This window comes from Pyricularia oryzae, chromosome 2 (assembly GCF_000002495.2).
Source record: "Pyricularia oryzae 70-15 chromosome 2, whole genome shotgun sequence".
Classification (NCBI taxonomy): domain Eukaryota; kingdom Fungi; phylum Ascomycota; class Sordariomycetes; order Magnaporthales; family Pyriculariaceae; genus Pyricularia; species Pyricularia oryzae.
Window position 1 is genome coordinate 6,726,996 of NC_017850.1, and position 14,743 is coordinate 6,741,738.

Consider the following 14,743-nt stretch of genomic DNA (forward strand, 5'->3'; position numbering starts at 1 on the left):
CTCTTGTATGGCTGGCTTGTTGGTGGTAGTTGGGGGTGGTTGGTGGGCCATGACATTTCTCTGGCCAAAATCCGAGAACCAAGCCAAAATTGGAAAGAAACAAAACTTGATCAACGTTAGTGATGGAACAACATGTACGAAATCGCCAACAATCCAAGAAAAGATTAAGAAATTTACCACTCAAGGGTCGAACCCAAACAGAACCGATTGATTCTTTGGGCAATTTGGGACTGGCTTGCTTTTCCGCATGGACAACAGCATATTGTTTACAGGACGCTTCCCGTCGATGAACAAATTGCCAGTCACTTGAAATACATTTGAATATATCGACCGCTCCCAATCTAAGCAATCAACCATCAAACTGCGAATTTCTTTCAGCAAATTTTTGATGCCCAGCACGGCGTAACAGAAAAAGTAAAAAAAAAAAAAGACGCCCACCCAGTCATGGCGCCGCCCCGAGAAATCCCAGGCTTCTTCTGGGGTAAGCATCATCAATATCAATCAGGCAGGCAAACCATCCTCGCCCCGCGAGCCAAAGCTAACCCTGCATCTCTCTCCCCCAGACGAGGTCAGGAAGAAGTACTTCAAAATCGAGCAGAGAGGCCCACCGGCGGCGTCGCAGTACTCGGCCCAAAACGTCAAGAAGCGGCGGGCCGAGGCGCACGACAAGGCCGTCAAAGCCAGGAGGGCCGCCATCCCCAGCGTCAGGCCTGACGCTCGGAACCCGCTCGCGGACCCCATCGTCGGCGGCATGTTCAGGCACGACCTGGGCGAGCACCCGCCGGACCTGGCCAGGGCCTGCTGGGTCGACGGGCTGCAGTTCAAGGGCGCCGCCGCCGTGGGGAGACCCCGCGGTCAGCCCATCGCCAGCTTCTTGGTCAGCGGTGCCGACAGCCAAGGGAGTGATGGCGTTGTTATTGCAGGTAAGGTTGAAACGTTTAGATCTGGATCTTGCCTGGACTTGAAGAACTTGCGTTTGGTTAACACCGCTCAATGATGGCTGGCAGCAACGTCACGCGGAGAGATGGCCAAGAGCGTATTCTCGAGGGATAGATACAACCAGTAAGGCATCTCTACTCGTCGGATATTACAGACGACACCATAGTAAATAATGGGTCATCACGCAGGGAAAAAAAAAGCAAGTCTGACATCAACCGCTTCCCCACCCTCTAGTATCCAGAACAACCCGAGCAGAAACTCAATACGCGCCGCGAACGAAATACCACCCATACCAATGACCATCACCGGCCTAGCTTGGGGTCGTAGAAGCGAGGCCTTTGAGGACCCAGGCTGGCCAGTATTTGCCTACTCGAGCGCGGAGCTCCACGGGGGCGTACCCAGCATGCCGTTCTTGTACCTAACCCGCGAGCCCTCAAGTCTAATCGACACGGGATCCTTCATCAATCAGTACCAGTTCGATTGTCCCGAGGGAACATCTTGCATACCGCCTGTCACTAGCTGCGTCGTGGCACCAGGGGCTGCACGGGGAATCATGGCCGTTGTAGGGACGAAGCGTGGGCTGGCGACCATTGAGCGCACCGAGTTTGTGAGCCAGGTGGGCCTCGCGGCAAGATCGCCCGGCAGCCGCAGCACGGGTAACACGGTGCTCGCCCTGGACTTTGTGAGCGACCACCCGGACGTGCTGGTGTTGGGTGGTCGGGGAGGCACGGGAATATGGACCACCGACCTCCGCGAGGCGGCGAGACAGCTGGGAAGAGGTGACGACGACACGGATGTACTGGACCGACCACCACAACCAAACCTCCTCGCCTGCCACCCGGGCCGCACGGACGCACGCTACGCCGCGCTCAAATTCCCCGAATGCACCACACCCACTACTCGAGTGCGCGACCTACCAAACAGAGACCTGCTACACGTGCTCGGGGACGTCAAGCCCGCCCAGCCCCGGCGGTACGACACGAGCTGCCGTTGGCTCGAGCTGTCGCGCGACGCCGGCGGGGCCGTCAGCCACGTGGTCTCTCTAAACCAATACCAGGTGCTGGCCGCCGGCATCAGCGACCGCATGGACGTGTGGGACATGCGCCGTGGCTTCAACCAGCAGCAGCAGCCATGTACCAGCTTCCCGGGCTACAAGAACGCCGCCCGTCTGGGGATGGGGCTGGCCGTCTACAAGAAGCTCGGCATCGTGGCCGCCGCCAACGACCAGGGGCCTGACAGCTTCTGCCCCGTCAAGCTGCACTCGCTAGCCACCGGAAAGGAGATGCCGTGCCGCGCCCTCGACGACGAGATTCAGCGGATCCAGAGTCTAGAAGGGCCCACCTACAAGCCTCTGCTGGGCATCCCGTCTCCCTGCCTGCGCTGGGAGACGCTGCCCGGCGATCGAGACGCCAGCTTGTTCGTGTCCAGGGGCACTCATGTGCTCAAGTTTAGCTTTGGCTTGGAGACTGGGCTGGTCGATGAATTTTGACAAGGCAAGGTGTCGCGTGTTGGGCACACAAGAACGGGGAATGTTTTCTTCGTGCGTGTCCGCACTAGGCTGAGTATACGATGTCTCAGGAGGTGGACCGGACGATGAGAAGAAGCAAAGAGATTATCGTATTTCTCGGATGCATCATGGCGTCTCACCGAAAGGTTTTCTGCATCAAATGCCAAGCCTATAGACAGTCTACACATCCTTGGCGAAAGGAGCAGGTGTCTGCTTGCTTCTTGCTTCCACCATGTCTCGGGCACTCTGGGCTGTGGAAATAGTGTCTGTCGTGCGTCAATGCCGATATAAAAAGCATGTCTCGCCAAGACGCATGCTCGTGCTGTGACCTTGATTGCCTGAGAAGAAACGTCTAGAGAAGAAGTTAATTTTACTTGCACACCAGGGTAAACAGTGTTAATTGTGATTTATAGTTTACACACAACGGTGATGTTGGCAGACATAGTGTGCGAATCTCATACAATTGCCCGGGAAGCCGATCGAGCACAGTTAACCACATCAATTGACGACGTCGCGAATAATTTTTAAGGTTTTAAGCATTAATGTCGTGACTATAACTGATCTGGTATGACACATGAATCTAGTCCGCCCACGAGTAGAATTTTAAGACACAAGGAAAAGGCAGTAGGTTGCAGTTGAAGCCAAAGACCACCATGCTATCGCGACATCTCGCCCCTGTATGTTCAAAGGGTCGGAGGGAGATGATGGATACAGGCAGCGGCCAACATGGGTATGTGACAGGAAAACGAAATGCCATATCTTTCCAATGAAGCCCAGCGTGTCAGACAATACTCTGAAAAAGAATGGTGAGAAAAGTCCGCCGCAACTCTAGAACATTTATTGCGACTTCTCGTGCTGGGTGGAAACACGCTGAAGAGAGACAACTGTGAGAGAGGTGTATTAGTATCAATTTGTGGGCGTATGTAACAAGGTGGGAGACGTTGAAACTTACCAAAGTCCTCGAGCGACCTCTGCTTTTGGTTGCCCTTAGGGGACTTGCCGTGCATGAGGTTGTCAAAGCCCTGGCTGTCCTGGAGAATGTAGTAAAGACCACCCATGATGCAGAAGACACCGAAGGAGAAGACCCAGATACGAACGACAGCGACAATGTGAGTCATCTTGTTGCCGACGAACCAACCCCAGATGGCGAAGCAAGAGGCGATGATGTCGACAACGAAGATGGCACCGGTGAGCTGCCACGAGGGAATAGAAGACCAGAAGGGACCGTTGGCACGGGTGATGAAGATCAGCCAGTTCTCAGTAAGGGAGATCTCAAGGAAGACGACAGCGTCGATCTGACCGTTGTTCTGAACGATACCACCGTCCTCACCGTGGACGAACATGGTGGTGATGGTAATGAAGGTACCGATGGCCAGAACGACACCGAGAAGGACGGACATACCCCAAAGCTTGGGCAGGTTCCACTTAACGGGCGACTTGGAGTAAGGAGCGTTGTCGTAGGCGATGGCCAGGGTAGCGATATCAGCGAAAATGGCGATGAAAGCGACCAGGTTGATGTTGAGCGACTGGTTGAGGGCCGCGATCAGGATACCAAGGTAGATCTCCAAGTGGATGGAAAGAGCGATACGGTATACGACGTATGCGTACATACGGTGGAAAATCTGGCGAGAAGTCTTGAGGGCGTCGATGATAGCACCAAGACCGGGGGCAAGGAAGACGATATCGGCGGCAGAGCGAGCGGCGTCAGAGGCACCCTCGACAGCGATACCAGTGTCAGCCTTCTTCAGCGAGGGAGCGTCGTTGACACCGTCACCGGTCATGGCAACCAGGTAGCCACGCTGCTGCAGGATCTCGACGACGTTGTACTTGTGCTGGGGGAAAACCTCAGCGAAACCATCCGCAGCCTCAACGAAGTCGTAAACCTCAGAGCCGGGCATGTCACCACCGCCACCAAGACCCAGGCGCTCAGCGTTGTAGACGTTGGTACCAAGACCGAGCTGGCGGGAAGTCTCACGAGCGATGCCGACGGCATCACCGGTAAGCATCTTGATGGACAGACCCAAGTTCTTGGCCTCGTTGATGGTGCGGGCGGTATCGTGACGGGGAGGGTCGGAGCAGGGCATGATACCAAGGATCTCCCAGGCACCCTCGCCACGCTTACGGGCAACACCAAGGGAACGGAAACCACGGGTAGCGAACTCGGCAACCTTGTTCTTGTAGTCCTGGTCGACAGCCTCGGGGATCTCGTGGTCCTCCTCGACGGTCTTGAGAACGAAAAGAGGAGCACCCTTGACGCAGGTAATGATCTCACCCTGGGGGGACTCGACAATGGCGGTAACCTTCTTGGAGACGGGGTCGAAGGGATGGAACTCAAGGACCTTGTACTTGGACAGGGCGGCCTTGGCGCGGGGGTAGTACTTGAGGGACTTCAGGAAAGCCTTGTCGATGGCGTCCATTCCCTTCTTCTTGCGCGAGGCAGCGAGACAGGCAGTAAGCATGAGGTCTTCGGGCTCGACACCGGCGACAGTGTAGGGCTCAGAGAGCGAGAGCTTGTTCTTGGTCAGAGTACCGGTCTTGTCAGAGCAGAGAATCTCGACACCAGCAAGGGACTCGATGGCGCTGAGCTTCTGAACGATAGCCTTCTTCTTGGCGAGGTAGGCGGCACCGACGGCCATGGTTGTGGTGACGACAGCGGGGAGACCAACGGGCACACCAATGATGGTGATGGCCAGGGTGAACTCAAGGATCTGGACAATGCTGTTGTTGCGGTAGAAAGAAGAAATCCAAACGACCAAGTTGGTGAAGACGACCAGGATCAGGAGAACTGTGCCGATGCCGTTAAGCACCTCAGTGAAGTGACCAGTACCGGCGGAAGCAGCGTTGACGAGGGCAGCGGCGCGACCGACGAAGGTGCTGTCACCGGTGGCGGTGATGACGACGAAAGCCTCACCACGCTTGACGGCCGAAGAAGCGTAGCACTGGTCGCCCTTGTGCTTGTCGACAGCAAGAGACTCGCCAGTGATGGCAGACTGATCAACCTGGAGGTAGGCATCGTCGGTGACAATGCGACCGTCGGCGGGAATGATGGTACCCTCCTCAACCTGAAGAATGTCACCGGGAACGACCTCGGGGGCCTCGACCTCCTTGAGCTGACCGTCACGGAGGACGACAGCCTTGAGAGCCAGAGTCTTCTTCAGCTCGTCGACAATGGAACCGGCCTGGAACTCCTGGATGAAACCAACACAGGCGTTAAGCAACACTGAATATGGCGGGAACTGTTAGCTCTTCATCCCATGTCCCCACAATGCCGTCGCATTTACCACGCGGCATTGCATTTGTGGAATGCAGGTGCATTGACAAGGATATTACGTACGCAGAGCGCAAATGACTGCGAAATCAACCCAGTGTTGAAGACCGGCAGCAAGGATAACGGCGGCCTGTGGGAAATTGTTAGCTCATTGATCTCCGAAACAGAGTTGCTTGTTGTGGTGCGATTGGATCACCGCCGGACGGGACCCGCTCGAGCTAGCTTGTGCAATTTCTTGCTGCGCTGACTCGATCCGAGCTCAGTCCCAACGTGGGCTTGGATACCCACACACAACCTAGCAACGCACGCGAATAGTCGTATGTGGAATCCACCCGTCAAAGTGGCTGCTCCATCCGGGATATCCGCGCTAGGAAATGAACCGGGGGATTTGTCGAGCTTACCTCCATGACGAACTGGACGGGACCAATGAAGTACCCAAGGAACTTCATGATCAGATTCTCCTTCTCCTCCTTCATTTCTGCACTGCGAGTCAGCATACTTCATTTTGAGTCGCGCTGTTGGTATTGGGAGTGTAACTCACGGTTAAGACCATACTTGCGGCGGCGAGCCTGCACTTCCTGCTCGGTGAGACCGGTGCGAGTCGAGGTTTGGAGCAGGTCCTTGGCAAAAAGTTAGCTTTTCAGTTCTCGGCACAGTAGGCCCGAAGACCGTTGGAGTGCCAATTGAATTGACTGTCCATCCGAAGTCCCGAGTTTCTCCACCAAATGACATGAATCTTCAGCATGGGATGATATGGCGGTTATTTCTCACCTCTGGGATAACACGGGCGGCACCGGGACCGGCTTCCTCCTCTTCCTCCTCGAGGTCACCGTGTCCATCGACCGACTCGAGGTCCTCGATGAGGGCGTCAATGTCCTCATCTTCCTCCTCCTCATCGGCCACCTTGGGCTTGGCGGCCGGGTTGTGGGCCAAACCCTCCTTCTCGTCAAACTTTCCAGACTCGATCGGGGTGTTGATCGCGGGCCCAGCGCCCGTGGGTTGAGTAGAATCAGCCATCGCGGCTGTTAGTGAATGCAGGGAGCTCGGCTCACTGCCGTTGAGTGAATGGTAATTAAGGAAGGTATAAGTTGATTATTGTAGGTCGAATATAGGCCCCAAGAGTGTAGAATGTTCCCTAGGTTGTCTTCACAATCCGATTTGTCGAGAAGACGAGAGGAAAGGACGCGCACGCACAGAGTCTATAGGGTGAGAAATCTTGTTAGTTTAGGTTCGGCCTTGTGATCCTCATGATATCACATGTGGCTCAATGTCTGAAGAGTGGAAGATTGGGGTTGTCTGAGTTGCATTGAATATTTCCCCAGAATCAAAACTAGGATGGGCGCAAACGCCCAGGTCGATGCAAAGGCGGGGAAGACCCAGGGAGAACCCAAAGATGAGGAGACAGTAGAATGTGAAGGCATCAAATTCATGTGCCGCCAGATCAGTAGCGGGAAGGTTACTGTCTGTAGCGCGCGCATGGGGAATTGGGGAAGGATCGAAGTGTGCTAGAGGAAAGAATTGACTAACCTCACGACTGTGTTCACCGAGAGCTCACAACAAGCCTCAAGGACGCTGAATGCCTTTGTCGGTAACGTGTGTGGTGGGAGGGTGGGAGAGGAGAGTGTGATGGACGAGAAGCGAGGGAGCGTAGCTTCTTTTATTCTCAAATCGGCGGTTTATTCCCACGGCAAGCCAGACAGGAAGGCGCCTTATTTCGGGGGGTGCCACTTGCTAGCATCCGTGGACCCGTACCCCCAGTGCGAGAGCTTGCAAAAATCGAACGTGACTACGGTACAGTGCCTTGTGCAAAAACGAGTACATACTTTTTTGGCAGTTGATCGGGCTTGGCCCGACCACTTTCTTCGCACGCCGGTCTGCCCAGAGAGCTACAAGAGGCGCGAGCGGCCAAAAGCTCCCCCAAAAAAACAAAGAGGTCCTCTCCACCAAATCAAAGAATTTTTCCCACTGTGGTGGATCCAACCTTGGGCACCCCGGCTCTTGTCCCTGGTACCTTGGAGTTGTGCCTGTGAGCTTCGTTATCAGCCAATGACAGGTGCAAATTGCTATGGGCCCCGCATAGAATTGGAGAGCTTTTCATAATTTCGCAAGTCCTCTGGTACCCATCACTCCACGCCCCCCCCAGGTCGTCCAATCTCGCAGGGACGGATGTGCCTCGGTGCATGGATCCACCTGCCGTACAACACTCCATCGATTTTTCTTTTTTTCTGCTTGGGGGCAAGTGGTGGACTGCCAGTCCTTTACCTTGCCTGGGCTGGCCTGTCTTCAACGCAGGGCGACGACCGACCGGGAGGCGTGAGGGATTTTCCTGTTCTGTCCCCCTTGGTTGCTATCCCACTCCCGCAAATATCTCGCCTCGCCTTCGGTGACCCATCTGGACCGACTTTCCTGCTTTGCCTCATTAGTTGTACCCTGTTGATAATGACGACAGCCAGGTCGCTCAAGAGCTGCTTGTCATCAAGCGGTCAACGATCAATAGCCGCTGGAGCTGATAATCTTGTATATCCATTGAATCCATTTCCGTGTATTTCCGCGATCAAAACGCTACAATAGAGAATTCTGCATACCCGTTTTGGACACACCCATTTGATCCTGGTATGTTTTAATCATCTAGAGACTGGTATGGAATGCTGCCGCTGTCTAATCTGGTTTATTCAGCCAGTAACAATGCCCAATGCTTTGTGTAAACAAAAGAAACATCGCCAAGGCCGCCGCGATACTCTGGTGAATCCCTGGCTTAGATATATCCAGGGTTGGCATGTATGGCTTTCCTAGCAACGTGGTGCGGCAAGGCGGTTGCGCACCCATCAATTTCTTTCTCTAGGTCTCAACCGGCGATGACATCGCTTTGTAGATCGACTACCTAGGGGCTCGGCGAAACCTATCACAGAAGATTGACTACGGTACTGTACTGCATAGGGAAGCAGAGTCAGGAGTCTGTGACAAAAAAAGCACTCATAATCAAGGCTAATGAATATGGCTATTTCTGTTTTCTGGGCATCCGGTATATGCCTCGTCCGCGCCAAGACGTTCTCGTGGTTTGCATAATAAACAAATGCCTCGCGCGCGTTGGTCGGTCGGCCGTTTGGTTAACCGACGATTTTCGTAGGACTCTTTGCAATTCAGACTTGACAAGGCACAAGCTTTCGTTTTCCTTTTTGCCATGGATTTCTTACTGGGATCAACTTGGAGCTTTGACTTATGAACGTCCAGGGCCCGGGGTTGGACGTGGTGGTAGGGTAGGCTTGAGTCTGCCCCACCTGAGCTACCTTACCTTTCCATGTCCAGTACCCTTTGGACTTTGTTTGCCAAGCCTTAAAACCTTAAGCAGGAGATGACCGTGACCGTCATTGGCTTGGCAGGCAAACTGACGGTACTGGGACGGACCGACTACTCTGGGGGACATTGGTCATTGCCACGCGGTTCAGAAACGGCGGTTGCTAACAACCAAAACAAATCCCCACCGATCCATACATGGCAGATGCGCATCAGTTATTAGACAAATTCACATGATTTTAAAGAGTGATGCCTTATGAACAATGACCATTAGTGCTAAGAAAAGGGAGCATTAACGCCTCGTTCCGCCTTTTCAAATTCTGCCACACCTTGATTCACATTAGCAACAGTAGCGGCGGGCTGACTAAACGCAAGCCCGCAGCCTTTTGGCCCGTTTGAACCATGCCACCTCAGCGCCCCAAAACGGCCACAATATCCATGGTATAGGGGCCTAAAAAGGCTCTCCAGCTTTTAGAAAGCTCACCTAGGTAGCTGAGCATGTGTGACTTGAACCGACGTGAAACAACCCATTAGCGCAGGATTTGTTCCGCAAAGAAGGACGCCATTTCTTTGCGACGGTGAAAAAAAAAAAAAAAAAAAAAAAAAAACCTACTCGAGTATCGCTTGAACATGCGTCATGATGGAGGGAGTGATTTATTCGTGTACTTTTGTCAGATCTCCGAATATCTTAGTCGTCTATTGTCCCAGATCATGGGGCGGCTGTCGCGTGCCTTTACGCTGCCAATAGCAAATCAGGTTTTTGAAATCGAGGAGGAAAAAGAAAATAAAATAAAATAACAATGACATAAATAAAATTATCAAAGAGCATTCCAACAGACATATGCTAGTATGCGCCTTGCTTGTCAGAATCGACCGCTTATACGTTCGGCTCCACCGGCAATTGGGAAGCGGTAAATACGGTAGGTGTGTATAGAGAGAGTGTGGAGGTCGGAAGGAGGTTGGGCAGCGCCATTTTGCCTCAACCCTTTTTTTTCCTTCGCCCGCCTCGCCGCCTTTTTCACACCGGCTTTCAACTTTCAACTAATTAAGGTATGTACATAATCCCTTGTAATCCCGAGAAGGAGGCGTAACGCCGAACATCACGTCAACAACGCGAACAACTGCCCTTTTGCTCTTACCGCTACTGCTGGTACGGAGTATACGTTGTGGTCGGCCTTACCGACGTTGTGGGCCACAGCAAGAACAGGATATTTTCAGGTGCAGAACGCTGCGATTGGCCAGCCCAGTGAACAGGTGATCCATACGGAGTACTGTCTCCATGTTAGTCTAGCGTCTTCGATGACAGGTATAGTCGCCTCCATTCTCCGCAAGTGCCTAAAGAGTTTAAGGGTTTTTTGTTTTTTTTATCTCCCAGCTGCAGCGTAGATCGCAGGCTACTTTCGATGGGGTTGGGGGCAAATAGTATATCCAAAGCATATAGCAAATACTGTATGAGTTGTAATTTTACTCGCACGTACACGTGAACTCCTGTTTGAGTTGCAGATGATGTCTCTCGGTATTGCTTCTCACCGACCATGGCCTGAAGACAGGGTCTCTGGATTCTGCCGAAGAACTCCGCAAGTGAAGAACGCGCAATAAACAACAAGGACAAGGAGGGTGGAATAAAGTCCAGTTCCTCGGCCATCAGTTGTTCATACGTGGTACAGGCGAGGGAAATAAGGTGGTGGTTGGAACCGAAGCCATTTGTTTAGACTACTCTAGAACTTTTTCTTATGCTAAACTGATACAATGCTACTGCTACCCCTCTCTCCAAGAAAGAGGACGGCAATGAGGCGGGGGGAAGGGATGCAGGGTCCAGGTGCGGCTTTCAAGTGTTAGGTTAGACCGCAATTGAATTGTTCACAATCACGTCTTCTTCCTCAAGAATATCCCATCCAATGATTCGAGCGACCTCAACCGCAAGCGTTGGCCATCGCTCCGTCTTGTCCCGGCCTCCCGCGATGTCGTGGGAGAGAGGAAAAAAAAAACCCTCTTTTGCCAAGAGCCAAGATTTCCATTTTCTTTCCTGGTGTAGCGCCGGCCTGCAAGCAAAACGGCTTGCCCTCGGCCGATCTGGGGTTCGTCTCGGACTCCCATAGCACCTTTTGCCTGCAGGCCTCTCCTTCTAGTCTCTTGGCCAGCGCTCTTTGCCTAGAACAAAGCCTCAGATCTGGCCATTTTTAATGATTCGCAACTTTATGGTTCCTTGCTAGCGACTCTCCTTACCTTGCATTGGCTCTACCCTCCAAAAGATGCTTGTCTTACTGTATCTAGGGCCCAAAATCTTAACCGGTCCGGCCTTGTTTGGTATCGCCATAAATGTGCCGAAATTTCGACTTGGCAAAAAAAGAGCAGTCGGCCTTTACTTCGTTTAACAAAACTGAGGTCTCCACGATGAGGTATGAAAAAACGACATGGGCACGGTGTGGGGTAGCATGGAGCCATGTGTCAATTGACCAATTACATTTTTGGTCATTACAGCATGGGCTCGCTATTAACATGGATTGTAAGTTCTGCGGGCCCCCTAGTTCGTGGGATGCAAGAGCTTGTCGTTCTCTGCCGGAAAGGGAATCCTTGGCATTTACAATTCTGAATTTATCGCCCCGATTTTTTGGTTGCTATTATTTTGTATAACTCTATTTCTTGCACGGCACGGGATAATTTTGTTTCTTCAGTGCTAGAGAAGCAAATGGCTTTAGGAAGCTCGGACAATAATCTCTCTGGAGCGGCAAAATGTCATTCATTGAGTCTTGGCGAAAGGGAATTTGATTGAGAAGAAGGGGAAGGCCAACAAACGACAACAAGCATTTGGCTGCAAGGAGGTAAACACTCTTTTTGGTCCGTAATGCAGATCGTGCGCCGGTCATCGGTCCTGCCAGACGCCACGGCAACGCTTGGCGGATGGTGCGCAGACAAGTTTTCTTGGCCTTTCTGGGCGCGATTCGAATGACCCAGGTTCGCGGTTTTCAGAGCTCAAACATCTGTTCATTTATTAAAACCAACCGACGAGGGGCAGGGGATAGAGGCCGCGCAAACCAGTCTCACTGTTACTGCGAGAGAAAAAAAAAAAAGACGCGAAGCCTGCAACAATTTTGATAGCCGACAACGGGCGTCACGAAAGTGTCTTGGTCATCTGTCGATTGCGTCACCAACAGGATTCATAGCGAGGAAACACCACGTAACAGTATTTGAGCCCTATGTACCTTATACGGGGATGAAGAGAGGTAGTACGAAGTATTTGCTAATTCAATGGTAATCTTTACCGGTGGTGTAAGTCTGCCCACCGTTTAATCCATCCCACCACGTAATCCGTCCCCAGTAAGCACCAGACGGGCTCAGGGAATGGGGAGGGGGGAAAATCAGGCTTTTGGGAAATAAAAGATTGTCGATTGTTGCGATTGCGACCTTGACTCGCGAATTCGTGGGGGTCTCAACTGGCCCGCCACGCATGCTGCCGAGCCCGCCCCCAGAGAAGGAGGAGAAAAGCAACAAAGACACCGAGAGAGACAAGACAAAAAGAAAAAGAAAAAAAGAAAGAAAAAAGAAAAAAAGGGTCAACCAAGCTTGTGCAAGCCAACTGCAGGGCGATGCCTATCTCTAGCGGTCTTACTCCAATTCAGTTCATAGCTCCTGAATCCATGCCACAGATTGGCCGAGATGAGCATGTGGTTCTGCGGGGCCCATCTTGCTGAATTCCTATCGCGATTGGTGACGACAGGGGGTTCTTTGCTCTCAAGACCAGGAAAATTTCCATTTTCCTGCTAGCGAATTGTGCATCGACTTACGAAGTAATTAGTGCACTTTTGCTGCAGTAAACTCGATTTGGATTTTTTTTTTTTTACTTGACATGGATGAGTGATTAGTTGCCCGTCGGGAGCACAGTGGGTATGCATGACACTGCTTTCGGGTATTAAAATGTGTACTACCACGTATTTCGTACCAGCGGGGCCATCCCTTTCAAGTGCAGCTGTATCTGGCTGTGTTTTTTGTTGTTGTTTTTTCTTTCTTTCTTTCCTTCTTTCTTGTGCATTGCCAACGGTGACAGTGGAGTGCATGCTCCTCTTTTTGCCTGGTTAACAAAGTAAGGTACGAAGTAGGAAAAAGGGTACCGACGGGGGGGCAATTTAGAGTAAGGCCCCACGATGTTTACATTCGGCTTAATGCGGATTTGTTTTCTTCCTGAAAAGCTGTCGAAAAATATGTATTTTTGGAGTTTTGACGCTACCCCAGTATCAATCGCAATTACAACGAAATGAAAACCCGCATATCGCATGTTTATCCTGCATAACCTCTCCACTGTGAACTCAATCTCATATCAGTATGCACTGAGGATGGGGATAATTATGGTATACCTATGAATATCGAAATTTTGGCGACTCTGGAGAACGATGGGCCAACGGCATAAGCCTCGCTGGGGCATCCAAACTTGGTTGTTCATCTCATAATTCCATCTCTGGTGGGCATTTTTATTTGTTCCCGCTTCTGATGCCACTATGCAACTCCTTTCCCTGAATGTTACACCGACACGTTTCCGCCGTCCTGTTTGTTACTCTGTTGGCCCTAGCAACCACCGTTTCTGCTTGCTCTCGGGCCGTTGTTCACTCTCTCATTTGCTTTGTTTCTATCACCTCGTGCCTATTAGTCTACTATACTATACTTGGCGGGGAGTACGTATCCCGATAAAAGTGCGATGTAATAATTATTTCGTATAATATGGTTGTGATGCTCAGGCCAAAGTAACCTCAATTGAAACATACCCCGGGCTCGTCAACGTCCGGCCGTGAGACAGTGCTGCAGTCAGAACGGTTACTTTCTACTTTTCTTTCCCGTTTCGACTGTCGGGGGTAATCGCTTAACATGAACAAGACTTGATAACCTTACCTCGACGTTTCAAACAAATTGAGTAATTCTTTCCTGGCACGCCCAAAGTCACTGGCCAAAAGGTCCGCGGGGCACTTTGCCAGCTTCTGTCCTATCTACCTACCTAGTCTATGCTACCTAACCATACTTTTTCTAGATGCGTATATAGTTCTAGACCAAAGTAGGCAAATATTACGCTACTGGAACATGGAGAGGGAGGAAAGAAAACAGCCTTTCGCCTCGACGCCATTGACCTGGGTTGAGGACCACATAGCCGCATGTTTAGGGCGAGCTTGACTCTCAAAAGGCGCCTGCGCTCCTTGGTTTGCAAAAAGTTTAAATCATCTTAGCATGACAAATTTTACCCCAACAGGCTCAGATGTCAGTCGTACTTTTTGAAGACAATGTTAGACTTTCCCGACATCCGATACTGAAACCTTCCATGGACCCATGTTGCAGTTAGCCTGATCTCGATCTCTTGGTATCAGATAAACATGAGATGCCGTTGGTTCAATTTGACAGCTTCGATGAAGAGAAAGAAAAGAAAAAAAATCTATCAGGTCAGATGCCCAGGCTTTTCCACCGTTGAGAGTCAGGTAGAGAAGATATCATCTCAAGTGACTCAACAACGGACAGCCCGATCATGGGTCCCTTCGCTCACCTCCCACACGGACCATACCAAAGCTTTGCATCAAGAACCATGCTTCCCAGGACGAGGCTGAAAAGAGTATAAACGGGGCAAATGTTTAATGTAATTCTCCTGATGCCTGCGGCTCTTTCCCGCAGCCTTGCAGGTCTGCAGATGTTCATGCGCATGAGTCTGCCCCTCCTTTGTCTTGTCTCCCCACCCCCTCTCGCAGCTTTTTATTTTTATT

At 51.6% G+C, this 14,743-nt stretch overlaps 3 protein-coding genes across 3 annotated transcripts; 1 reads left to right on the forward strand and 2 right to left on the reverse strand.

Moving 5' to 3' along the window:
• The first annotated feature begins 71 nt into the window (after positions 1–71).
• On the forward strand, positions 72–2,988 carry MGG_07199 (uncharacterized protein). Its single transcript, XM_003715360.1, has 4 exons — positions 72–481; positions 564–923; positions 1,008–1,062; positions 1,174–2,988. Exons 1-4 carry the CDS (start codon positions 445–447, stop codon positions 2,426–2,428), a joined length of 1,707 nt encoding a protein of 568 aa, XP_003715408.1. The 5' UTR covers positions 72–444; the 3' UTR covers positions 2,429–2,988.
• On the reverse strand, positions 2,958–7,311 carry MGG_07200 (plasma membrane ATPase). The gene is made up of 7 exons (XM_003715361.1): positions 7,242–7,311; positions 6,486–6,913; positions 6,256–6,334; positions 6,116–6,192; positions 5,781–5,844; positions 3,399–5,666; positions 2,958–3,330 (listed from the first exon to the last, which is right to left on the reverse strand). The coding sequence occupies exons 2-7, from the start codon at positions 6,729–6,731 to the stop codon at positions 3,284–3,286; spliced, it is 2,781 nt and encodes a 926-aa protein (XP_003715409.1). The 5' UTR covers positions 6,732–6,913; positions 7,242–7,311; the 3' UTR covers positions 2,958–3,283.
• A 2,838-nt stretch (positions 7,312–10,149) lies between these two features.
• MGG_15877 (uncharacterized protein) lies at positions 10,150–10,653 on the reverse strand (the record flags this gene model as incomplete). Its single annotated transcript, XM_003715362.1, has 2 exons — positions 10,150–10,279; positions 10,487–10,653. The coding sequence occupies 2 exons, from the start codon at positions 10,651–10,653 to the stop codon at positions 10,150–10,152; spliced, it is 297 nt and encodes a 98-aa protein (XP_003715410.1).
• Between the last annotated feature and the right edge of the window lie 4,090 nt (positions 10,654–14,743).

Coding starts and splice junctions, on each gene's coding strand:
- MGG_07199 (XM_003715360.1), top strand. CDS start 445: ATGGCGCCGCCCCGAGAAATCCCAGGCTTCTTCTGGG. Junction 482..563: donor AATCCCAGGCTTCTTCTGGG/GTAAGCATCATC, acceptor TCTCTCCCCCAG/ACGAGGTCAGGAAGAAGTAC. Junction 924..1,007: donor TGATGGCGTTGTTATTGCAG/GTAAGGTTGAAA, acceptor GATGGCTGGCAG/CAACGTCACGCGGAGAGATG.
- MGG_07200 (XM_003715361.1), bottom strand. CDS start 6,731: ATGGCTGATTCTACTCAACCCACGGGCGCTGGGCCCGCGATCAACACC. Junction 6,335..6,485: donor CCGCCCGTGTTATCCCAGAG/GTGAGAAATAAC, acceptor CTTTTTGCCAAG/GACCTGCTCCAAACCTCGAC. Junction 5,667..5,780: donor CGCAGTCATTTGCGCTCTGC/GTACGTAATATC, acceptor CGCCATATTCAG/TGTTGCTTAACGCCTGTGTT.